Source organism: Aulostomus chinensis, chromosome 10 (genome assembly GCF_037954235.1).
Source record: "Aulostomus chinensis isolate RoL2024-O1b breed Wild chromosome 10, RoL_Achi_v1.0, whole genome shotgun sequence".
Taxonomy (NCBI): Eukaryota; Metazoa; Chordata; class Actinopteri; order Syngnathiformes; family Aulostomidae; genus Aulostomus; species Aulostomus chinensis.
The window spans coordinates 27,428,050-27,453,824 of NC_141329.1; the positions used below are offsets into that span (position 1 = coordinate 27,428,050).

Here is a 25,775-nt window from a genome sequence, read left to right on the forward strand (position 1 = left end):
TCAAACCGCCCTCGTGTCTGTGCTTTATTGAAATACTCACAGAGACGACGAAGGAGGAGGAGGAGGAGGAGGAACCGCTCGAATCACAGTTTCCTGGCAGATGTTTTCAAATCCACCTCAGAGGTGCAGCACTTCCGCTCACCTTCCAGGTTACTGCACACTCTTCTGCAGGTACCGGGGATGAGGTCATGACCCCGACACCTGAAGGCGTGTGTCTGTTCCCTGATGGACCTGTTTGTACACAGATGTCACATGTTTCTGGTAAATATCAGGGTTGAAAATAGTAAATGAATGGACAGACATGTATGAAAAAGAAATTTTTACATACGTACATTCTAAGAGGGGGGAAAAAATACCTAGATTTTAGCTGTAAAGTGACTGTAGGTTAATATCGGTGCTCTTTTCTATTTTTTTAGGTAAAAGTACTCTTTAAATAAATAGGAACACTAAATATTAGGGTTTATTTAGCATTTTTGAGAAAGTGCTGAGTGGTATTGCAGTTAATCACTGGTTAAGTGGAGTTAATTTCGCATGATAAAGAACATTAATCATTAATCTGATTATTTCAGCCTGTCGTGTGATGTAAGCGCCACTAAAAACAAAATACAGTTATGATTTATTCATGTTGATGTTCAATGTTTATGTTTGCAGATTCATAATAAGAACAATCAATAGTATTGACAAGTGTTTTTGTTCCAACCATATTTATCCACGGAGAGAACCGCAGCGTCAAATATAGGACGAGGGAGGGCTGTCCTCTAGTGGCCAGAATTTGTCACTACATGTTCACTGACATTAAAACTTTAAAATTAAAGTTTCACTGAGACGTTCATATACACACTGACTGATTAAATTTATTAAAATAATGATAATTTTAAATAAAAGAAAGAAATCTTGATTAAAATAAGTGTATTTATCAAGGAAAATTCTACTTTTAAATATTAAAGTGGATTTAAAATAAAAACGGACAAGCAATCATCATCATATCATAATTAAATCAGTTTAAGGGTTTAGAAGTGTAATATTACCTGACTTTTTAAATTGTTTACAACGCTGAAGTTGAAAAGAAAAAAAACTGAAAAAATAAATTCTGGGTGAAATTTCAATCATGAATGAAATGTTGTTGTTGGTTTTTTTTAAATTTATTAATCTTTATTATAAAGATTTTTTTCAACCCCCCACCAAAAAAAACAACTTAATGGGTTTACGTTTAATGATTAGATTCTGATTATTTTTGATTGTCTAAAGTTGAATTTATTCGAGTCGAAATATTTGATTATTTAGCTTTTACTGTTCTTACTCGTTTTCTTAATGTACAAATTGAAAGGTTCCTTTTTTTAATATAAAACAGAAACTGATTAAGTTTAACAAGTGTCAATGCAAATATAATAAACAATAGCACGTTTTTTGGATTTGACGTTGATGTAGTTCTACTATCTGAACACTGGAGGGCAGCAAGCACTCATTTAAAACGACTTAAGTTTGCAAAATAATCGATTGGTCCATTTTTTTTTATTATCCAACTCTTATTTGCCCGTATCTTTCGTGATTTGGGATGTGATATGTGTATTTAAATATATATGTGTATAATAATAGGGAAGGTTTACTTTCTAAGAAAATTGATAGTGGCGGTTTCAGTGTCACGAACTACACTTCCCAGCATGCTCCCCGGCCAAACATGGACGCGCTCAACCCGCTCGACTGAGGACTTTCAGGATAAGTTCTCTACTAAACCGTTAGCAGCGATGCAGAGTGTTGTCGCGATGATTTTGCTGTTCGGGGGTGGCGTGTCTGCCTCGGACGCTACAGGTGAGTTCGTTTAAACCCCCCCCCCGGACGCGAAAGCTAACGCGTCACTGAACGTTGGCGCTGTTGTTTGCTAGCTAGCCTAGCCACCTGCCCTCTGCTCACGAGGAGCAGGTGAGCTAAACCCTCCTCTCTTTACAGTCGCTGAAGGTGCAATCAAATACCCCGGCAAGTTTGTATGAATTCAGTTTGTAGTTGAATTTTAACATGTTCCTGGATGTTAGCCGATATTCTAAGCTATGCTAGCTGGTCTGTCTTTGTGTACCCACGCGATTCTCTCTCCCCACCAGTGTCCCAGTCTCCCCGCAGTCCTCATGGGAACTACTTCATGTCGATATGGCACAACAGGCTGTACTTGTACACAGCTGCTGCTCTGGCCTTCGGGCTCTGGCTGTCACTGAGGATGGCGCTGAAGAAGGTGGGTTGGTGTCCCACTGGGGTCTCAGCTGCAGCCCTGCGAAGGGAGGAGCGGCTGATTGATGCTGCGGGCTCCATACTTTCAATTCTGAGTCCTATAAAATATATCTTTCTATATATAGATATATTTTACTTCAACTGTCGGTGGCTGGCTACTGCATCACCTAGTTTGTGTAGCAAAACGGCCGTCAATTTTAAAAGTGACCTACCAGAACAATTGGTCTTGTAAAAACCGTAATAAAAATTATCTGTCATATCAAGTATAAACAGTTGGTTGCGCGCTGCTGTTTTTTGAAATTCAAAGTTGTTGAGCCTCAGAAACTTTTGAATATTTTGTCTTGCCGTGGAAAGTAATTCTAACGTGCTGTCACGTTCTTCCGTTTGCTTCTAGAAGAGCTTCTCCAGCGACGTGGGCTCATGGGTCTTTCAGCCTGTGAAGAAGAACGACTGCTCCGGCAGAGAGGCCGCGGTTCTCGTGTCACGGGTCAAAATCTTCTATGGCTCCCAGACTGGAACCGCAAAGGTAGAACACCTCCGTCCTGTTCTACTGATTCACAGTGCAACGTACATGCAGTGCTCACTCCTTACTTCTTAATCATGAGAAACACAGCAGACAACACATTTCCTCTCGTGGGCAGAGTTTTGCCAGCGAGCTGTCAGAGGCGGTGAGGACGTCGGGTTTGCCAGCCGAGGTGATTGACATGAAGGACTACGACCCCGAGGATCACCTGGCTGATGAGGTGAGTCTTGCACTGGCGCGGCACCTCCTCTACCGTTGGAGCCCTGAGGAGTGAATCCCAGCTCTTCTCCTCTGGCATCGCTCAAGCCAATCAGAGAACGTGTCCCTTCATCTTTGCGGTTCTCGGTTCAGGATCTCTTCTCTAAAACAGTCTCTCGGATCTGTTTGTACGTGCTTGAAGCTGCATTTCAGTCTGTCTGTTTGTACTCAACAAAACAAATCAGAGCTTAATGAACTGTAACCGTCCGGTTGTCGTCCGGCTGACTATTGTGTCCTCCTCACCACACAGTGCACCAACAAGTCAGTCTGTGTGTTCCTGGTGGCCACCTACACGGACGGGCAGCCCACCGAGAACGCCGAATGGTTCTGCAAGTGGCTGGAAGAGGCGTCCACTGACTTCAGGTACGGGAAGACCTACCTGAAGGGCCTCAGATACGCTGTGTTTGGTCTCGGCAACTCCGTCTACGTCGGTCACTACAACACGGTGAGACACAAACTTTTTCTTAGCCATTATTTGAATTAAAAGAAGATCCAAAACTAACAAGTTTGACAACTGTGGTGTGATGCACAAAGTGCAGCGGGAGGACATGTCGGCAGCACGTTGAATCTGTTGAAACCGCCTTCCCCTCTCAGGTTGGTAAAAACGTGGACAAGTGGCTTTGGATGCTGAGCGGCGTGCGGATCATGACCCGGGCGGAAGGGGACTGTAACGTGGTGAAGAGCTGTAACGGCAGCATCCAGGCAGACTTCCAGGCCTGGAAGGTCAAGTTCCTGAAACGCCTGCAAGCCCTCTCAAAGGGAGAGAAGAAGAGCTGCAACGGGAACTGTAAGACCGGAGGTTCCTGTAAGAACAAGGAGGAGACGGAGGACGTAGCGGCTCAGAGTGACGCCTCCGAGGTAATGACCCTTTGTGCCTGTGCCAGTATTAGAGCTGACCAGAGAATTTGGTCAGAACTGACTTCAGATCAGTGTCAAGGTCACTTCATCGCTGGAGGAGAGGATCGAACCAGTGACCCTGTGGTTACTCGACAGCCTCTCCTCCTCTGAGTCATGCCCTGCAAAAATACCACAATGTTGAAGTGACGCTGTGCTGTCTTCTTCTGATGTGCAGCATGTGTTCTCCAGCGCCACCTAGTGGATGCAGGATCTGTATGCGGTCGGGTTTCACCACCCTAGCTCAGACACGCACCGTGGAATGAGTGCAGCTGTAATCAAGAGCTGCTAATTACAGAATATTTCAAATGCAGCTCTAAAATTAGCTCGTAATCACAAAAATCAATCATAAAATAAAAAAAAAAATCATAGTCATCAAGACGCATCGTTTCATCACCGGGTCGAGGCCGCCTGATTGCTCCCCCCTTCTCCTCATTGGTCTGTTCCAGGGTTTTGAGTCGGGCAGCCATGTTCATCAGGGTTTGAGATGTTTTGCTCTTCACTCATTCACAACCAAGTCAACCATCAGCAGCATTGTTTTGAGGACGCAGCGCAGAGCTCGCCGCAACATCAGCTGGGAGTCGGCAGGTCAAGAGCGTTTTAACAGGTTTAAGAAAGGCGGTGGGAGGGTGTTGGGAGGTCAGATCGTTAGCTTGATGAGAGCTTTCACCGTCACAGAGGCACTCCAGATAAAAAAGAAAAACCCTCATCGCTGCCGTCAGAAGGTCACCAGCTATTTCACTCTAGCAGTGATTAAAATCAGCAGGGGACTCCGAATATCTCAGGAAGACGAGTGTTACTCTCAGATTATCGTGTCCCTATTTAGCAGCACCGATGGTCTGAATTGTCAGAGTGTTACAAAATGTTCTGCACGGATCTCATGCAGTTTCTGTTAACGCCATCCATCAGAATATCACTCTCTCACTTGCCAATCACGGAAACTACACATTTCACAAGAAGACACACACACACACACACACACACACACACACACAAGGCTTTTATACGCATCATGGCACACAGATGACCAGTTGTCATGGCAGCGGGCACCTCAGAGCCAAGCTCTAACTGAGACTTCTTCCTCTCTGCCGGCAACGCTCAGTGCACTTAGCCGAGGTGGCATTCAACCGGAACCCAGAGTAGCTGAGAAGGGGCGTGGGCGGGGGGTGGGTTTGGGGGGGGGGGGGGGTGGATGTGGGGGTGGGGAGCTCTTTGATATGTCTTCCTCCTCTTCTGTTCATGCTGGCAGCACTGGTGCTCGTGTGTTTCATCCAGTCGCCCCAGAGCGGCGAGTTGGGATGTACAGTAAACGCCACGTTGGCATCCAGTCTCATTCATGGATGAGCTGTTACGGGATGGAACCTGTGACCCCTCCCCCCGCCACCCCCCAAAATTATTCACGCTTGTTCTCCCAGTTATGTCATTAGCCAGCAGGTGGTTGGACCGGAAGTTGGAAGAATTATAAGTCCTTTGATCAGCCTTTTGAAATAGAACATTTTTTTTTAAAAAGGAAAAATGTTGATTGGTAACACTGCCAATAAATTATAAAAAAAACAACAACCCAAAATTAGAAATTTGCCGTCTCCCGATCCTGCTTGTCTGACCCCTCAAAACAAAGACGTGTCTTCTGCTCCTGTAGGACGACCTGGTGGAGTCCAGCAGTGATGAAGAGGAATCTGCCCTGCAAGATGAGAAGAAGTCCGTGGTGGACGTGGAGGATCTGGGCAACATCATGAGCAGCATGAAAAAAGTCAAGGTCAGACTCCACAAGCTCAGTGGCGCCAAAGCCAAAAACAATTTTTTTTTTAAAAGTGTGTGTTTTCTGGTTTGTTGCTGACTCACCAAGTGGAGAAACCAGGAAGGTTCCAGTGAGTTTGGTTGTAGCTGAAGTCAAAGTGTTTGTGCTTCACTGAGGAAGAAAAAAAAACCTTCATGAGCTGCAGACACCTTTTTGGAGTGCTTTAAAGGCAAAATCTACTTTTTTTTTGAGTAAAATGTTTCCTTAGATAACTACCAGGACGCTTCCTAAGCCTCTGGGCCGCTGTGCAGTCAAACATGTTTGCACGGCTGCTCGTCGACTTCCCACTTACACGGTCAGGTGGTGGAATCACGGCGAACTGGAGTCCAGCGGCTCTATTTTTAGCCTCTCTGCCGGCCTCGTCCTGTCATTAAGCTCCCAGCGCCTCGGTCCAATCTGAGTGAAGAGAAAAGTGGTGTCATTGAAGGAAGATGTGGCAGATGGGTTGATAGACAGCAGAGCCGGGCAGGCGAGAAGCAGAGGCTTGCGTAAGAGCGAGGACGCCCACCTCACAGACTTGTGAGGGGTGATGAGTGACTCAAGATGAGCAGGAGAAAAAAAAAAACCCCGAAGGAAGCGATGTTACCAGTCCCCTTTTTATAGGTTGTTGTCATGCACGGGCCCAAGCGAACAGGTGGAGGGGGGGTGGAGATGGAGGGGACAGAATGCTGAGGTTTCAGACCCTCGGATGAAGCTGTGCCTTAAAATCTCTGAATTTACCAACAATGGATCAAACAAATACAAGAAAACCGGCAGGAAAACTTTGGATTTCAGGGGCCGGTTTCAGAAAAGAGGGTCAAGAAACTCTGAGTCTCACCCTGAGCTGTGCGTTGACTCACCCCCTGACAGAAGAAAAACTCTTGAGCTTCCAGTTAATTTAATGAACAATTTGAGTTCAGCACATGTACCAGAAGCGTAAATAGCCTACATTAATGGAGCCCTGATACCATGATTCGCCATGGCAACCACTAGCAAAAGAAGTACAAACCCTCATGCAAACACACTTTCAGATTTTAATATCTTTTACAAAACTATTTTTAGGGGGAAAAAAGTGATGTGGATCGAGAGAGAGAGAGAGAGAGAGAGGCACTGAAGTTAGGGCGTGTCGTCGTTTAGGCGGAATCCCGCGAGCGAATGGTGAACATGGAAGCAGCTGAAAATGAAACACAAACGTCTTGTTTAATCCACGTATCAAAGCAAATATCATTGGGTGGCGATTTCAGTGTGATGTCACTTTGGTTGCAGTGGAACGAGTCGTCTTGAGGAAAATGCTCAAAATTCTGATGCCTGTGGATGTGGCGGGAGATCCCCGACCAAGGTGCCGTGCTGGGGGGCAGGGGGGCGTGTTTTTAACCCTCCGGACCGCGTGAGCTAACGGGGACCTTTGTTCGGACGGATGGCGAAACAGCAAAAAGGCCTCCAGGCCAGGTTAGGTTCACAGATTCTGTTACCGTAGTAACCGTTTGCATTGGCTCCCTCTGTGTTTCTGAAAACTCAGACTTTCCCCCTGCAGCCTCAGGGGTCCTCAGGTGTTTGTTTGATTTTTAATCTCAGTTTGACGTCTGGAGTGCTTCTCTACGTTGATGTGGAAGTGTGGGTCCTGTGTTAAGTCCTTGGATTCACGTGTGGTCCAAATGACCACGATGTCAAACATCCCCACCGTGACTTCCTGTCAGTTGAAGTGTTATTGCCGCTTCATTTTGCTATTCCCCATCAGGTGCAGGCTCGGTTTGCGTTCGACCACTAGATGATGACAAAGCCTCTCGACTGCTGGAGGCTGAATGAGCTGCTGGTGTTTGGCGGAGCTGCATCAGAAGCTCTCGCCTCACCGCGGCACTTGACATTCCTCTCACTGGCAGCAGCCAAAGATGGGAGTCTGAGCTTGTTTCGCCAGGGCCGCGTGTCAGCTGATCAATAGGGACCAATATTGAGTTACAACACCGTGACGGCTGCGCGGTGATGACATTGGACATTTGTTTCCCATCAAATTTCCCCACAGTCGCTGAATTACGGGTCATATTTGTTCCTCCAGTGGACAGAAAAACACACGGGCGACTTTGTTGTTGATTAAAAAAATATCATAGACGCACAACGACATCAGTGTATCGATAATATCTGCAGAAGTCAGTCCTTTTCCTCCTAAATCAGCTTCGGCGAGATTGAGGTGGCTCCTGTCTTTGCTCATCATCAGATTATTTATGATGAAGGAACCATGGAAGAAATGTATGATTTTATCGACGAGATGTTTTGGAAGTGAAGACAAATGTTACTTTTTCAAAATTAACCGTGTTTAAAAAAAAAAAAAAAAAAGAGAGAGAGAGAGAGAAAGAAAAAAGTTCCCCATATGCACAAAATGTGAATATCTCATTAGCTTGTTTTCATAAAGATAAGATTGCAAAAACCAACCAAATCAGGTGTAAAAACAGAAGAACCTTTGAAAACTTCCTATGTAATGCACCTTAATTAAGATGATCTAAAATGGTGATTAAAAAAAATAATAAAAATACTTTATTCGCATAGCAACTTTCATACAAATGGCTCCATGTCGTGTTAATTTTCTTTTAATTCGAAAGCCCTACAAAGAAGTGTATTCTGCAATGGTGGATATATTCCAGTGTGTCAAGTCTAGCAAACGTCAATCGTTTGCCTTCGTCCGTCTTCTCTCGCATCAGCCCTCGTGTGAGCCGCCACGGTTCTGGAGCCCAGTGTGTCGCTGAGATGTCCCGGTTCTGTTGGTCCAGACGGGCAGCTTCAGGACCGGGCCTCTGACGGCTTTCATGTGAGGGTGGGAACCACAGACGCAGGAAGGGATTGCTGCACCGTCGGATACATGTTGAGTTTTCAGTCACCGTGGTTCGCGTCATGGATGCTCTTCCTCCGAGCCGACGAGTCTCATGAACCCAGACGGTTGTTGGTAATTTGCAGCCTCCTTTTTTTTTTTTTTTTTTTTAAGAGCTTTTGTTGTTTTTCTTCAAGACAGAAGTTGTGGATGAAAACCCACTACAGACCTTTTGATGCACATTAGTTCCTATAACCAGGATCAGATTGAGCAGACGGGTCGATGCCCCTTTTATTCAGCATAGTGATGTGATCTGGTGGTTATTGGTCATATACGGTCGTGCAAGAGCTGCAGAATCACCATCCTTGATCTTCAGGGCTGTCGAACATCAAACACTTTAGAGGAGCTCTTTGAAAACTCCTGCTTTTAAGTTAGTTCCTTAAATGCTGAGCATCACATCATGGAGCAAGCAGCTCCTCAAACTTCCAGCAGGCTTGTTAAGCTCCTCTGGAGTCTGTTTCTTTGGTGATGAAGATCTGAAGTTATCCTATCACGCATCTCCTCCTCCTCTTGTGTTTTGCTTTTTTTTTTTGTGCCGATGACCTTCGCTGTAGCTTCTCGTTGGAACATTTCAGATCTTTGATGTTGCAGCTTGCTGCTGCAATTTATTCTGCCAGCATGTCGGGACTGTAGATGGGGTTGAATAAAAGGCAGGTCGCACCTCCTCATCGGCAGGTGACATGAAAGCCTGTTAGCGTCTCCCAATGACTCGCTAATGGTTCTTTAGCTGTTAGCTGGAAGAATAACCCTGCCGGGTGACAAGTGTGTGGATGCAGACACTTGATTTGCTCGGGAACATATTTCATCTCACTGGAGGCAGAGAGCATTTTTGTAGTTTGCGTCTTTGTGTTTGTACTGTTGATTCGCAGTTGCTGCTTGACGAGGGAGGGAATAAACAGCGGCTGTGGGTGAGCGTGGATATAAACGGCCTTCTTCACCGCAGATACTTTTTTCTTGACAAAGGTGCGAAATGCAGACATCCATTTGCGGGCTCAGATTTCGGTAATTGCGTGAAATGCTCATCTCGCACCTCTGTGCCACCTCCTGGGTGGAAGGGTTTTGACTTGTATGAAACAAAAATAAATATGACCCATCAGGGAAAGTTGCGGTGACGATGACCTTGACCTTTGACCACCAGGTTCTTCTCAGTTCGTGCAGAAGTCTCAGCGGACGTTAGTGTCTGTTTTATTTTGATAGCTGATGATTTCCAGGCACTCATGACGGTTGTAGCCTCAGATTTGCATCGAGTCGACGGGCTGTTCCCTCTGCTGTTTCTGCATCCTGTTGAGAAAGTCTGCTGTGAAAAGGGGCTGTTGAATACGTGCTGACTGCGGCTATTTGTCATGTTATTGTTCGATATACTCGACACGTTCCCTGTATGTCCTCACATCAGTTGTCACAACATTGGTAGACCGGTGTTGGTGTTAATAAATAATACTCTGTGGGGTTCTTTTCCTTTTTTTTTGGTTAGCTGCATTGTTATTTTTCCTCCAGGCCCAAACTGACACCTGAGCCTGATCTGTCATGGATTCCATCCCGGCTGTAAACAATAACTTCCCTCTGTGTGTGTGGCTACAGAGCAAAGACGAGGTCCAAGGAAATGGCCAGTTGGTGAAACTGTCCAAGAACGGAACGAGGAAGAGCAGCATCGAAGGTGAAAGGAGAGAGATGATCACCCCGGCTCTCAGAGAAGCACTGACCAAACAAGGTGAGGCGTATCCACGGCTCGAGACGAGAGATCGCGCATTGTACTTGATAAACAAAGAGCTCTTCATTTCGACCTCTGTTGACTGATTCAGTTGAAATTTATGAATCGTTGGCTCTTGGATCTGAAACTGATTCACTTCTTCCCGGGGTAACATCTGCTCGGTGTCAGCGGATGAATATCCAGCTATGAAAAATACATTACAGACCGAACACGCCAGCTGCTCGACGGTGTTTGTGTAACCTTGTGTTTCCACAAGAGCAGCGAAGATGTAATTCACTTCGCTAAATTACGAGCCGTGACATAAAAAAAAAAAAATCACCATCAAATCCAACAGACATACGCGGTTACCGGTGCTACAGTCAGTTTAGACTGTTCATGTTCCCAAACTCGCTGTACCTGAGCTACTCAAGTCCACATTCAGGTCAAGGACAGGGCTGGTAGAGGGACGACACAACAAGCTTGGTCATGTGCAAAGGTCAGAGGATCAGCTAACCGGACGCTGTTGGACGAGATGTTCCAGAGCCGAAAGGCCCTCTGGTACACTTCGTTCTCATCCCTGACTCTGGAACAGTTCAGAGACCAGACACACACTCTGGGAGGTTGAAGGTCGCGATGGGCCTTCGAGGTAATCGGTGAAACATGCAGGTGCTGTTCGGCCATGAACTCTGCCTGGAACGTGTTGGGATCGTTCCTGTTTTCTGCAGTCACCAGTCCAGGGCTGGCTGGTCAACATCCTCCCCTGCTAGCTTACACAGCGCTCTATAAATAGCACCCAACCAGCAAGGCTTCACTCCATCTGACCAACTGTTGACCCGTTTGATGGTTTGTGAGTTGGCAACTGTCAGTCGGTGTGTTTTACTTGGACGAAGGGATAAACGTTTGGCGTGGCTTTAAAGATGGCGGGTCCCCCGGGAGGCCGTTTACCTCGACTAAACCTTCTCTGGCCTGGCATGGAGGCGCACGTCTACGAATGTCTGAGAAAGTTTGAACTTGTTTGCTTTTTAGTGTTAAACGAAATCATGTAGAGTCAAACTTTACAGCAGTGACCCGTCACGGCAGACATGTTCCCCCGTGACCCGTCACGGCAGACATGTTCCCCCGTGACCCGTCACGGCAGACATGTTCCCCGCTCTCTTTCCTCTCACATATATATATCCACATATATGTTCTGATAAAACCGTATCCTGTGTTGGCAAATATTTAAGGTTATAAGCCCTTAAGATGATCCTCGCTAACATTATCATTCCTCATCAGAATCTTTTTGCTGTGTCAGAGGATGGCGTGAACACAGAGGTTTAGTCTCGGGTCTTTTTGATGACACACAAGCATGCTGGAAAGTTAGCAACAGTGAAATGGGGGGGGGCTCCTTCGGACCTCTCAGAGCCCATTAACGGGATTTTCTCACACCTCACCTCCTCGACCCGCTCATTTCATTTCCTCCAGACATCTTGGAACAGGTGATGAACCCTGACGGCTCAAGAGTAACGGTTTTGTTCCAGTGAGTGTTGTACTCGCGGCCACAGTTGGCCATCGTGGGGAACAGAACAGGTTTTGTGCTTTATTTCCTGTGCGGAACAGCTGCTCTTCAACAGGAGTTCGCGGAGAGATGGATGCTGATACTCTGTGTGGATGAAATGTGCGGTAAATCAAAATAAACTGACGTAAAGCGACTGGCCACCGGTGAGCCCTCATTGATCAGCCCTCATTTACCGTCTCTAATCAGAGCTGCTGGCAAACTGAAGTCTCTTACCAGTTGGTGAGGAACCAGCTGGCACTGATCTGGAGTTCAGATTGTTTGAGGAACAGCAGATTTCTGTCAGACCGGTTCGTTTTTGTTTTTTGTTAAATGCCTCAAGTGTGAAGTTGTGCTGAGAATATATTAGTGAGCTGGTTCATTTCAGGTCTTCGGAGAAGAACCCGGACCCACTGAGATCCCGTCAGTCAGGCCCCGCGTTCCGAGGTGGTCTGGCACGCGTGACATTTATGCAGAAAATATCATTCCAGCTGGAAGAACTGAAAGTCAGAAGCGCCCCCACACTTGAGATGCTTTTGTTTCAGCATTGCGCCGACGTGCAGGATGGGGTCACGTCATCCCTCCCCCTCTCTCGTTTGTGTTGTTGGTCTCTCCACTCTCACCCAGATGGGCCCCCAGAACCCAGAATGTGACAGGGGCTGATTTGCTGTGTATTGGTACTCTGTTTACCTCGCCAGGCAGCTGGGTTCCTGATATCACACCATGCATCATCTTGTCAGGCTTCATGTCATGTGTTGGTGTCAGAACTGGACAGCTTCCTTTGAGGAGACGAGGGTTGCGGTTTGGGTGTGACGCCATTGAGACGTGTCCTCTCAAAACAACAATGGCGGCTCCTGAGGAGGCTGGCGTCGGCGCCGCTCTAGCGTCAGTCACATCAGAGTCGGTTTCTTTGACAACCCCATTAAAATGATATGGATGGGATGTTAGTGTGAATCTGTGCTGAACGTGATGTGCAGGCAGGCCGCCGCTGTGCCGCCACGTCGGCCTTTATCAAAGATCCCACCTTCCCGTGGAAGTTGCAGCAGGCCGTATCTCAGTTTCATTAATTGGGCATCCCTAATTATTCTAGAATTAAGAAGTGGAAATGAATATAATGGATCCCTCGAACATCATTCATAGTTAAGCTGCCGGCCGGGCTGTGGGTGTCTCAGGTTTGCAGGCCAGTTTTATTGATATTTCCGTGTTTCTTGCAGTTGCTAGGAGTGAGATCACGGGAGGATATGTGAGGGCCCAGTATTTTCAGGTGGAAGACCAATTTGATGTCGCTCGGTGTTTTGTTTTTTTTCCCTTTCTTTCTTTCTTTTTCCGGAAAAATTAAAAATCCTGGTGAACATTCTGGTGTTTGAAGAGGGAATTGAATTCTCTGCGTGTAGTCTTGTGCCTCAGAAGCCATCCCTGTATCATGTCCTGGTATTTCTTGAGCAGATTAAGTGGTGGAGATTACTCTCTTTGATCGGCAGGCATCATAGAGGAGGACCGGCAAAAGCGCAGAAGCTTAGTTGGATGAGGAACAGGGGGAAAGTCTTGGGAGGAAAGCGAATTCTAACACTCTATTTTAACAGTTTATCCTCCCCCCGCAGAGAAATAGAATTTCATCTCCTTTTTCTCGACTTTTTCAACATGAATATAACTTTACATTATTTCTTTTTTTTACTTTAAAGAAATATGACCTCCGCTTCTCTGTGTATCGAGTCTCTTTTGAATGTTATAGAGGCGTAACTGATTGACAGCCTTTCTCTCTCTCTCTCTCTCTCTCCCTCTCTCTGTGTAGGGTACAAACTAATTGGAAGTCACTCGGGGGTAAAGCTCTGTCGATGGACCAAGGTATATGAATTCACTCTTCAGTAAAGAATTAAACCTTTTGGCGGCGAATGCTTGATCCACAACAAAGGTGTTTTTTGCATGTGTTGGTTAGTCTATGCTGCGAGGTAGAGGAGGCTGTTACAAGCACACCTTCTATGGCATTGAATCCCACCGGTGCATGGAGACCACCCCCAGCCTCGCCTGCGCCAACAAGTGCGTCTTCTGCTGGAGGTACGTAACTGCGCCGCGACGGATTGGGTGCTCAGCTGAGCCAGAAGCCATGTTTGTTTGTTTTTTTCTTTCTTTCTCCTCAATACCACATCAGTCAAGAACAAAGATCTTTGGAAAAAGGGAAGGATTTCATTTAAAGCTGCAGTTCATCACATCAATTAACATCTCTTAACACTCCCAAGCCCAAACCAAACGAGATCACATGATGCTCGTTAAGCTCATTATGACCAAGTGAATCCCTCTACCTTCCACACGGATAATTGATTCCCTGCATCGCTGCTACAAAAAATGACTCGACAAATGTGCAGATATGTAGTAACTTGTCAAGGGACTCTTGGTCATCAAGAAATGCCTCATGTCATTCCATTTATTATTAATTTTGTCTATTTCACACCAACCTCCATCTTACCTGCAGCTTAATTTCATGGTTTGACATCACGTTGTATGTTAGAGGCTAACTGAACCGTACTAGCATGCATCACAGGTGGACTGGGAGCCTCCACTCACAGCATTCCAGGATTGTTGTCTGTCCTGCGTGCTTCAGGATTAGCGCTGGCCCTCTCTGAGCCCTGCTTCTGTACCTCGTTAGCCGAGACCGCTCCCTGTCATAAACAAGCTAATGGTTTTCGCACAGGAGGCTAATGGCCAGCATAACGAGGTCAACAGTTGGACACTGATTCCTTGTGACACCGGCAAGACGCAGGGTGTTTTACTCCCTCCATTTGGAAAAGGCGACCGCGTTGAGCGCTGAAAGGTCGCTGTCAGAGTGTGCGGCGGTGAACTGCTTCCCTGTCACCACAGATATGCTGGTCTCTCTTTATCCAGCGATGTAGGATGACAGGACGTAAGCAATTCCAGGACACGTATTTATTGATGCAGCTGACCTCCCCATCCACCTCTGTTGGGGGGGGGGTCTGATGGGGAAGGGCAGAGCGCATGGAGGGGTGTGCTCATATACATGTGACGCCCGAGGACTTGTTACACCTAGACATCACACTCAGTCTGTCAGAAGGCGCCATTAACACCCAAAGGAGGTGTAATGCTTTACAACAGGATGCCTTGGGTACTTTACATGTTTTTGTATGGGTGGCAGGACACATGGCCTTTAAATTACAGTTTCAAGTTGGTGAATAAACTTCTGCCTTTAATATTTTATACATATTTACACATTTTGGTCCTGCAGCGTGAAATTCATCAGTAGCTAGCGCACGTGATTGCTAACAAGTGGCTAAATGAAACTACAGAGGTTGTGGAGGACATCAGATGTCATCCTGCTAGCGACAGAAGCAGCGTGAAGTTGAGTTGTGCTGGAGTCGTGTGACCGGTGTAGTCTGAGTGCGCAGTGTTAGCTTTTTTTTACATCTAGCGGTTGTGTTTCTGCTTCAGAAATCGTTTACCACTGAATTTATTTCCTCTAATAATTTAAATCAAGTGTATAAATCCCGTTAGATTTTGGTTGAGGGAAATCAATGGCGATGCAAAATTTCTTGTTTGCCAACTAAATGTCATCCCTGCACTTTTCTATAACCCCAGATTACTGTGAGTCATGATCGGGAGCGATGCTCCGGGGCACTGAACAAGTAGAATCCCAAACTGAATTTGTCTTCTCTCACCTTTTCTGTTTGTGCTGGTCCCTCTACAAGACACCACACCAACCCTGTGGGCACAGAGTGGCGCTGGAAGATGGACCCTGCTGAGAAGATACTGCAGGACGCCCTGGAGAAGCATCAAAACATGATCCGACAATTCCGAGGTCAGTGCTCCAGCATGGCAACAGGATCTATTTCTTTTAGATACCTTAGAGAAGTCTGTCTGGGTCTCTAAATACCCCTCCACCAGTTAGGGGCCATGTGTCCTGATCTGATTTATTCTCTGCTTAAACACCAAAAGCAGCACCGTCTTCAGGGACTCGCGGTGCACCCTGACTGGCACTGTGGCCTACTTTTAAAATGTCATCCATAGTACTTGTAGTTCACGCTGTTAAATTTAGCAAACAAAATAGAGATCGCCATCAGAGACTGCTTAGTCGACATGTACCACTGTAGTTACTGCCAGAGAACAGAGGCCGACCGCGAGCTGCGGATCCCATTATTAAACAGTGAAGCCGGTGAACTCAGGCAATGATGCCAAGTCCTCAAACCCTCTGAGACGTATCTTCTTCAAAGGGCTACTTAATGGCTAATATCGTTCTCAGAGCAGTTGTTCATGGCTGGCGTTATAGAAAATGTAATTTTATGATGCGATCATAGAAGCACACTGGAGAGTAGCACAAGCCTTTATTGTCCTTGTGTTCATATTTTCCTTCTCCACGTCTGGTGCAGTGTACACACAGTGCCTTTGAAAATCTTCATTACGTTTGAATCGATTCTTCTCGGGCTGAATGAAAATGAGTTCAAACTTGTTCTTATTTATGCCTGAAATGAACTTTTCACCTCACCAGCCAAACTTTCTGGTCGATTAAAAACTCTACCTGCCTGACTCTTTCGAATAGTCAAGGCAGACTGGAAGCAACATAAGTTAATTTGTGTTTTGCATTAATGATGATGATTATACAAAAGCGCAACAAAGCACGACAGCTCTTTTTTCTTTCATTGTTTTATTGAATTTTCAAGATTGAACGAGGAAAAGGAAATGACCCTCCTGTCCTTTTGAGAATGTGTGTCTGACTTTAGGAAATGCAAATGAACTTACGACAAAGTCTTTCACCGTTTTCCGTTCTGACTGATTTCGGTGTCGGAGTTTGCAAACTCCACCTGAATACGACATGAGGCGGCTCATTTAGGTTATTAGTAGGGCTGTAGTGATACACTAATCTCACGATACGATACACAATGTTTGTCTCACGATACGATATATATCACGATATTCAGCTAACGATACAATTCGATACTTACGTGCTTTTCTGAAGGATTTTAAAGAGACAAAGTGACTTTGGTGACATCTTGTGAGTTCCATTGACTTGGATTGAATGAATTGAACTGAGAGCATCAATTACACACCGTATGGCTCTGACTGGCAGCTTGCAAATGCTGGACAAAATGAATCAAAGATGTGGTGAGAAAACTAGTTTCATTTATTGAAACTGAGTGCAAACTGTAGCTTTCAAGCTTCTGAAAAGTAAAGTGAACAATGGAGAGTTGAAGTGCAGCCAGTGGCCTTCTTAGGCAGCTTTTTTAGCTTGATACTGAACATAGGAGGTAGCTGCTAGCCAGTATAGCCACCAGACAGACAGACAGACAGATTACTTTATTAATCCCTTTTGGACGTTCCGCCAGGAAAATTGCAATCTCCTCCACAGTCACAGCACTGTTCCCATAAAGGTAAAAAGAAAAGACATGAAAAACCAGATTAACTAAGAAAAAACCATGGCAGCCAATAATTCAATTCGTGGGTGACGACAGCACAGCGGAGCTCCATCGCGTTCACCATGTTTCCCACCACCCAATAAGGTCTCAAATCCTGACAAATAAAGTCAGCAACGGACTCCGAAATTTTCTGCGACCTCGGTGAAGAAAATGGGAACTTGAGGCAACAACCGCCGTCACTGTCCAGCGTGGTTTGTTTCGGGTCGCGCCACAGCTTCTTTGGCCCGGTCTCAGTGAGCATTTCCTTGTCCAGGTGATGACGTTTTAGGTGGGCTCGCAGGTTGGTGGTATTTCCAGAGTCCTTAACGTTTGCGTGACAAAGTTTGCAAACTGCCTTTTGTCTCAATCGTCGCTTTTCTGTTCATCTTTGAACCCCAAATGCTCCCACACGTCTGCGTTTAAGCCTGCAGGCGATGGATTTATCCTCGCCGCCATTCTCCTGAATCTCTCAGCTCTAACCGGCTGAGAGAGGCATCGGCGTCTGGGGAACTAGAAATGCTCTACAGTGACACCAGCGGCTGGCAGACCGAATTGTGCGGGACACGGGGGATTTGAATGGGGCGTTAATTCATCGATACTCATGGCTGAAAAATCAATGCTCTCTGGAAACAAAATATCGATATACATATCGCAGAATTGATCAAATTGCTCAGCCCTAGTTTTTAGCACTAACTTTGCTGCATCGTAATCTGCTCCAGGAGCAAAATGAGCACGGCACATCAAGAAGGTGATGTCATAGCTTCAGTTGCAAAGTCGGTGCATGCATGCATTAAATATTTGGGTCTGCGATTCTCTTGGTCACAACACAGCACTGAATTTTTAAAGTAACCCTCTCTAGTCATGCGTACCGCGCTGCAACCTCCATCCCAGCATCTGTGTGCTTTTGTTTCACCAAGTGGATGAACGGAGTAGACGGGACAAAAAACAAAAACAAAAACTGCCACCTGAAATCACTGAATTACTCGTCAGTAAGGGAAAAAGAACAGACCTTGACCGCAACTGGTGTTGAGCAGATCCTCCAAACCCCAGGTGATGCAGATGGAGTCTGGAGGACATAGAAGGTCCTTGATTTGAGTCGTCGCCTTCAAGTTGACGTGCGGCTTCTATTTCAGTCGCCAGCCGTAAGAAAGCTGCACGTCCTTTGTTGATACTTGAGTTTTATGGGACACTTCAGAAAAATGAGTTTCCCCACTGAACCTCAAGATAATGAACAATAAGAGAATGTTATATATGTATAAAAAAAGAGGTTTCACACTGGTGTGGTAAGAGGCGCGCGCTGGCCTCCTCAGCTGCCAGAGTTAAGTGGGATCCTCCAGGGGGGGAAAGTTGTTTGATGTCTGTGCAGCTTCGTCCTTGAGAGATGGCGCACCAGCACTCTCTATCTTGCTCCACTGTGGATGATTTCCCCACAAAAGAAGCAGTACGATACGAATTAATAAACACAGTGGAGGCTGTATAATAAGGCGTCGTTGGATACCGGCACTGCTGTTCTTTCCGGTACATTTACGTGCATTCCTTATTCTGTTGATTTTTCTCTTTGTGCTGATGTGTTCACGTATACACTGACATTTTTTTTATTTTCCCAGAACGAGGCACATTGTTTTACATACTTTTGATTTGATGTATTTTTAATTATCATTCAGTTTCTGATTCGAGTTCAAAGAGAGATGTGTGTGTGTGTGTGTGTGTGTGTGAGAGAGAGGGAGAGAGGGACGCAGCTCTACATCTGAGTCGATGTCAGACTGGGCAGGTGTATTGCTGGCCTGACCTTTCACTGTTAAGCCCCACGTTTTTGTTTTTTTTGTTTTTGGTAACCTTTCTATCAGGAGGTCTTTAGTCTCCGACTCCATGTGAGGCCCCTTGATTCTTTGTTTGGAGGGAAAAGTGGAGTTCACTTCAGAAGAACCTTTATTGATCCGGTGACTTTTCTGCATCCAGGTGTCCCTGGAGTGAAGGCCGAGCGATATGAGGAGGGTTTGACGGTGAAGCACTGCGCCCTCTCACTGGTGGGCGAGCCGATCATGTACCCTGAGATCAACGCCTTCATCCGCCTCCTCCACTCCCACCGCATCTCCAGTTTTTTGGTCACTAATGCTCAGTTCCCACAGGAAATCAGGTAGGAGCCAAATGACTCACGTGACTGTGGTCGGCCTCCATCTTGCGCTCGTATCATCCTCCGGCTTGTCTGCTGAGGCTCGTATGAGCCGGTGCTATTTCACCGCTCTGCCTTTGCCGACCATCTCCTTTGAAGTATGGGTAGATTAAATAGAACGTAGGGATTCCCTGCGGTTAGACGAACCCCAGCAGATCTTCACACAGACAGTGTGTTGCATTAAAACATTTTTTGTGGTGCTCAAAGTATTAGAGTGAATTATTCAGTAATTATTACTCAAAACTTGGGGGGGGGGGGTGCCAAGAGGAAACAATTACTTTTTAGAATGAAGTTCTCAAAGCCAGCTCTGACAAAATGATAAAGCATTCTGGCTTTTAATTTGAAGGGGGAAATAACTGCATTGGAAGTGACTTTGGTGGCAGCTGATCCAGCATCACGAGGCGGATAAGTGGAAGTAGATACTTCTGAGATACGTTTGAAATTATAAAACCCATAAAAATGGACTCGCATGAGTTCAACTGCTTCAGAGAGCAGACAGGAACAAACGCACGTTTTGGTGGAAGTGTGTAGATGTTTGTTATCGGAGGGGTGCTTCTGTCATTCTCGTGCTCCTCCATTTTCTCTGCAATTTCCAGGAGCCTTGTGCCGGTCACTCAGTTGTATGTGAGTGTGGACGCAAGCACCAAAGACAGCCTGAAGAAGATTGACCGGCCACTCTTCAAGGACTTCTGGCCTCGTTTCCTGGAAAGCCTCAAGGCTCTGGGAGAGAAGGTGAGCTGCCTGAGTTTGGTTACTCAGCCAAAAGATCCAGAAGATGCTGTCGGTGCGTGGAGCGAGGCGCCGCTCCTACAGCTGCACGGTGCCGGATTGCTATGTTTTTAAAGTTTTTTGTTGTTGTTGTTTTTTTGTTTTGTTTCACGTAACTTCTTTTCATCTCCCTTCAATTATGATCCAAGAGGTGATGTGTACTTGTGTTAAAGGAGGCAGTGTTTTCGGCGTTCAGTCAGGTTTTATGACCAGCGGATCTCCAAACAGAGCAGGGTGGCTGTGTTTGCTGGGAGGTTTCACTCGTGTGTTTGTGGATGCACACCCTACTCTCACAATATGGTTTGTCTCTGTTGGACTTCCCAGTTTCCAAAAATAAACTCCCTTTTTCCCTCCCCTCTGTTCCCACCACCCTCCTCTCCCCATGCCTCAACTCCATATTCCTAAGTCTCCATTTCACGGGGGGCTGTATCACCATCCTTCCTGAGGGCTTATCCCTCTCTCTTCTCCGTCTGACAGCTCTCCTCCACCTGGCCTCCCTGCCAGTGTGCTGGGGACTGATAGATTCAGAATTGAGACTGCTTGAAATGTCTCACCTCCCTGCTTCCACTGGCCAATTATTCTCTTCCCTGCTGGTTGAGATAACCTTCCAGTGAGAGAGGGAGTAGATGAGGGAGAGAGTCCACTTTTCTCCTGGTTGTCCTCTATTTTTTTTTTTTTTTTTTTTTTGTATTATCAACTCTTGGTGTCCTCTGCCTGCACCCTTCCCCTACCTCCTCCTTTCCTTGTGTCCTCTAGATAACCCTCTCTACAGATACACAGCCACAGCAGCTCTGAACTGTGAGCAGTCCTGTTTTCAGGGGTTTTTTTATTTACTGGGGGAGAGTGAGAGCCCCAATCTCAGTCTTCTGTTCTAACGTAGGGCAGACTCGGCTTTGGCCCAGTTGCCTGTTAGTTCTTAGAAGAATCCTCACGTCGTCACCGCCCTGAACACTGAGGCTTAAGTTTGTTTGGAATTTTTGTGGGTCACTAATTTTTTTCATCGAGTCACAGGAATGGGATGGGATGGGAGGATTCCTGTGGGAATGGGAGAATATTCTCATGCCCACCTTGAGCTGCTATGTCCCTCGTGTATCTGGGGGGGGAATTGCGCTCCATCTGCAGGAGTTTAGTTGTTAGCTCTCCACAGTCTGGTGCCACTGTACCGCGCTGAAGTGAATCTCTTCCAACTCTGACCCAGTCAGAAAGAAATGTGGCCATGGTGTGGAGGGAGTCCGCCTGTCAAACAAACCTGTTTGGGTGCAGTATGGTCGGGTCACCCAGTGTGAGTGGGCCCTGAAAGCTGTTGGCGACTCTATTTTTGATTCGTTGCATGCTCACCTCCCTGGTGACTGGCTCACACAGCTCCAGAGTGCCAGTGTCTCACAGAGTGAGACACTTTTGACAGCCTGGAATAAACAAGATGAAAGTGTATTGGGGAAAAGGCTTTGTACAGCAAATAGCTTTCCAAAAATTCCTGGCATTGCCTTGGTGCCGGTCCTTGAGACTGTCATCCTGGGTGTGCACTCACAGCAGTTGTTAATCAACCGCTAACAGCCTTCATTACAATTCAGACAAAGCTGCAGCGTCGCCTCCAGAGGACGGACATTGGTGGTTATAAATCGTCACGGTCAGAGATTTAAATAATGCGTGGAATTTTAAGTTTGAATTGACCAGAATCCTCAGAATGTCTTCCTAGGATGTCAACCTTGGCTTGGATGAACCACTTTTTTTTTTCCCCCATTCCTTAGCAAAGCTTCTTTCACCTTTTTCACCGCATGCGTTGACACTTAGCATTTTCTCTCATTCAGAGGCAGAGGACGGTGTACAGACTGACGCTGGTGAAGGCCTGGAATGTTGAGGAGATGCAGGCCTACTCGGAGCTCATAGCTTTAGGCCAGCCGGACTTCATCGAGGTCAAGGTGGGCACCGGCGGCATCTTACCCTGTATCTGTTTGGGGATTACGGTTGATGTCTTATAGAGCGGCACAGGCTAGTTTTTGTTTTTAATCAGTCTGAAAGTTAGCATCACCATGGGTTCCTTCAACCAAAAGCCAATGGGATTTTTACACACATCGCTGAAAATCAGCTCTGTGGCCAAAAAAAACAGCAAAAAAGCAGAGGAGACTCATACGTTTTGTTCAAAAAGATCATGTCCCTCAACGTTAGGGTCGCCACAACCAGCCTCTCAATGGCGTGATGACGTTTCTAGTCTCATCTGGCTGCTTGCTGGCAATTGCCTTAAAAAAAAAAAAAAAGAAAAGAAAAATCACATAAACCCTTTGAAATTCTTGAGCGTGCTTTTGACTGATTTATTTTACAGTGCAGAACAAAACGCTCAAATTTACTGAGCTAGCTTAACCACAGACGTCTGACAGGAAACCCATTGGGTGTGGGATGAGGGAACCGGATGCTCAACAACTTCCTTCCAGGTTTGAGGACTCATTCCTGTCCCGCTCCATTTGTAAGTAATTATATTTCTCTTTTCTAGCTTAACTGACCCCTAGCTGTCTATTTGTATCAGCACGTGTCTGCACGTAGCTTTGATGAATGTCACACTTGGTGCGAATAATCCGAGGACATCGGCCAGCGCGCTGTTTTTTCAGCTGTGTTTCATTCAGGATGAGAACTTGGCACGGTTGCTTCATTCACATGCCCTGCAATTCCTTAAAATTGATGGAGTTATATAACAGATGCAGTGCCTCAGAAATGCGGGGAGTCTATTCCCAGGTGAAAAGAAACAAGGGGAATTAACGGGAAAGGTTTGTATTGAATTATTTCAGCAGCCTCGGAAACGTACCTAAATATTTCAAGTAAGAGCGACCCGCCAGCATCGCCCTGGCTCCACGCGTTTAACCAAGGGCATCCTCGCAATGTCAACTTTGCTCAAGTCCTGTATCTTAAGTCCCAGCTGTTTGTTTGTTTGTTTGTTTTTCTAAATATAAAAGCCCAAATACATTTCATGGAATATTATGATTCCTCTTACCGGGAGCCTGAGACACATTAAGCCTTTATTATTTAGGAACATCAGGGTCCTCTGTGTGCAAGTACATTTATTTTTGCCTAACAGTATAAATTATTGACTGTCAGAGACTCGACAAGTCTGCGTGTTTGTCTGTTTCTGCCTGCTGCTTCTTCTTCTTCTTCTTCTTCTTCTTCTTCTTCTTCTTCTTCTTCTTCTTCTTCTTCTTCTTCTTCTTCGGGGGGAGTTTTTTGTGGTTTTTGTCATTTGTACTGTGAGCTTTTTACCTCTCTTGTTTCTCCACCTACCTGTTGGGGCCTCTACCTGGAGCGTTTTAGCTGACAGATCCTCGTGTTGTTGGAGGAGCACTTTGTTGCCCCTCTGACAGAAATGTGCTGACAGTTATTTTTCCACATGACATCCGTAGTTATTTTCGCACTTAAAAAAAAAAAACCCGCTGTGAAGGATTTGCGATGTCAGGATGTGTCTGCGTGTACCGTGCCCACCTCTCGATGGACGGGGCTGCGCTGGCGTCGCAGGCTGGGAAGCACAGAGACCGTTACCAGTCTTTTAGTGGACATCCTATTAAAAGTATGGAGAGCGGCACCGTTGTGTGTCGTGGTTCTTGGAACGGCAGACTCAGCAGAGTGTTGGTTCTTCAGTGCATCAGCGGTAGTTGAGTACAGATTGATTGTTGCTCAGCTGTAACAGCAGAACAACGAACAGAGCTGTTCAGCTGATATCAGCCGGTAGAGCACGCCAGTGGCTGCAGTCTGAGACGCCAGGGATAGCCGCTACGTTGTTCGTGTCGTGTTTCTGTTTTCATGCTACAGATGAAAATGGAAGTCGTGTCTGAGGACACGCCCACATCTTTAATTCTACTTGGTCGTTTCCTTCTGGAATTTGACTTGAACTTGGTTCCTGTCCTGGTACAATTCGAGTTTTTTTTTCCTTCCTTTTTCCAGCGATTCAAAACGCTGTGCTACGAGCCGTTCGTAACTCTGGCCGGTCGCTGGACCGTAGGGCTGCAGAATGTGTGTAACTGTTACTGTTTTGACTGATCTTGCAATGTGATGTGCGCTGCTGACTGTAGCGGGGGGGTAGTCACCCCGTGCTGGTGTCTGACCCTGGTCTGTGGGTACCAAACACGCTCACCGACCAGACGCCATATGCATACTAATAGTGCATATTTTTAACTGACCCTTGAAACTATGATTCATACTGAAACATTTCAACGCTTCTTTTAAAAAAACCACAATTTATTTTGGGTGCTGTCCTTCATTATTTCATGTTGTACTCTTCAGAAGCGCCTCCTCTGAGTTTGATAGTTTCCAGCATAAATCTTTGTGCCCACAAATAGAGTTGGAATAGACTTGAAACTTCTTTGTTATGATAATGTATTCTGCCTCACCACAGTACACAAAACTTAAATTTGCTAACCGGTGCAGTTTATTCTCGGCTCCTTTTAAACAGCGCCTGGACTCCATGAAAATTAGACCAGCCCAATTAATTGCCGCCACTTCAGATAGCCGTGATAAGAGAGGGCCGTGACCTTTGAAGCGCTGTAAAGTTGAGATTCAGCTGCAGTCTGTTTTCATTTAGCTGCAGGAGTGCAAGCTAATGAGATAGAACAGGTGATCTGCTGGTATGCCAGACCTCATCCTGCCTCCCCTGACACACACACACACACACCCACACACACACACACATATTGATGCCCTCATTCAGTTTCCATACTCACGCCTCCCTCATCCTGAGTTCTGTTACCGAGACAACAGGTGAGAGGCTTGGCTATCAAGAGTCCCTCCTCCTTACTGTCATGGGAGAACCTCCTCACAGACTCATTCATAATCCAGAGCACATCTCATTCCTGCTCCACCTGACAACATTAGTTCCTCCACGTCGGCGTCCGCTGGGATCCCACTGCCCACAGCTATTACTTTCTTTAACCCTCGTTCATCCTGGTGAGGCTGATTAAGCTGACTGGTTCTTTTCTGCTGCAGCAGGCTCAAAGTTCCACGGGGCCGCACCGGGGAACAGCCAGGACCCTCGGACTCTTGGAACTGCTGCTTCAGCGGTTTTAGTGTGCAAGCAGCAACGGACAGCTCCTTTAAAAGCAAAACAGAGTGTCCGCCATGTTGTGGACCAAACCCCCGCCCAGGGTCACATATTGGTCTTAGCCTGCAGGATGTGCTGCTTACAGTGGCCTCGGAAAGCAATGCATTCTGGTTATTTAAAGTTGAGCTGAAATCACAAATGGCCTTTGAACCCTTTTTGGTTAAGATTCTTGGTCGAATTCCTCAACTATTCAAAAATACCATTTTTTTTATTTTTTTAAGAACAGAATTGCTGCTAGTGTGACATGAGCAGTAAAAAAGAGAAAAAAACGATTGGCATTTTGACATCTGGATGACAGCTTTAGGGAGAGGAAGTGCTCAAATTTGAAAAACTGAAACTGTTGGTTCATTCATATTTAACCGTAAGTCTGGCTAACGCTTTTTCCTCCAGGCTGCAGCACCCAGGAGCAAAATTTTTCTCTCCGTCTTTGCTCTTCGCCTCTGCTGATGTTCGGTAGTGCTGGTGGTGCTGAAGCGGAGGCCGACTTCACTCACCAGAATCCGTTATGATTCCTGTTTATTTTGTTGAATACGTGCAGACGCCAACCCGACCGTCGGCGTCTGGTGGTTATAGCGCTGGAGCCTCGAGCAGCGTATTGACTCGAC

The 25,775-nt window shown here is 46.1% G+C and overlaps 1 protein-coding gene across 3 annotated transcripts in view; it reads left to right on the plus strand.

The window, feature by feature from the left end:
• Window positions 1–1,650: 1,650 nt before the first annotated feature.
• The window catches only part of tyw1 (tRNA-yW synthesizing protein 1 homolog (S. cerevisiae)), a 40,219-nt gene continuing 16,094 nt past the window's right edge, over window positions 1,651–25,775 (plus strand). Inside the window, exons 1-15 of one of the 3 annotated variants that reach the window (XM_086216789.1) lie at window positions 1,651–1,809; window positions 2,097–2,224; window positions 2,615–2,746; window positions 2,862–2,963; window positions 3,252–3,446; window positions 3,596–3,859; window positions 5,535–5,651; window positions 10,111–10,240; window positions 13,546–13,598; window positions 13,690–13,808; window positions 15,452–15,561; window positions 19,112–19,289; window positions 19,922–20,057; window positions 21,902–22,012; window positions 22,414–22,501. In XM_086216789.1, coding sequence (XP_086072915.1) covers window positions 1,662–1,809; window positions 2,097–2,224; window positions 2,615–2,746; window positions 2,862–2,963; window positions 3,252–3,446; window positions 3,596–3,859; window positions 5,535–5,651; window positions 10,111–10,240; window positions 13,546–13,598; window positions 13,690–13,808; window positions 15,452–15,561; window positions 19,112–19,289; window positions 19,922–20,057; window positions 21,902–22,012; window positions 22,414–22,446 — 1,956 coding nt within the window. In that variant the 5' untranslated portion in view covers window positions 1,651–1,661 and the 3' untranslated portion in view covers window positions 22,447–22,501. Of the gene's footprint in view, window positions 1,810–2,096; window positions 2,225–2,614; window positions 2,747–2,861; window positions 2,964–3,251; window positions 3,447–3,595; window positions 3,860–5,534; window positions 5,652–10,110; window positions 10,241–13,545; window positions 13,599–13,689; window positions 13,809–15,451; window positions 15,562–19,111; window positions 19,290–19,921; window positions 20,058–21,901; window positions 22,013–22,413; window positions 22,502–25,775 lie in introns of those variants that run through there. The other 2 variants (XM_086216787.1, XM_086216788.1) reach the window with 2 other exon arrangements.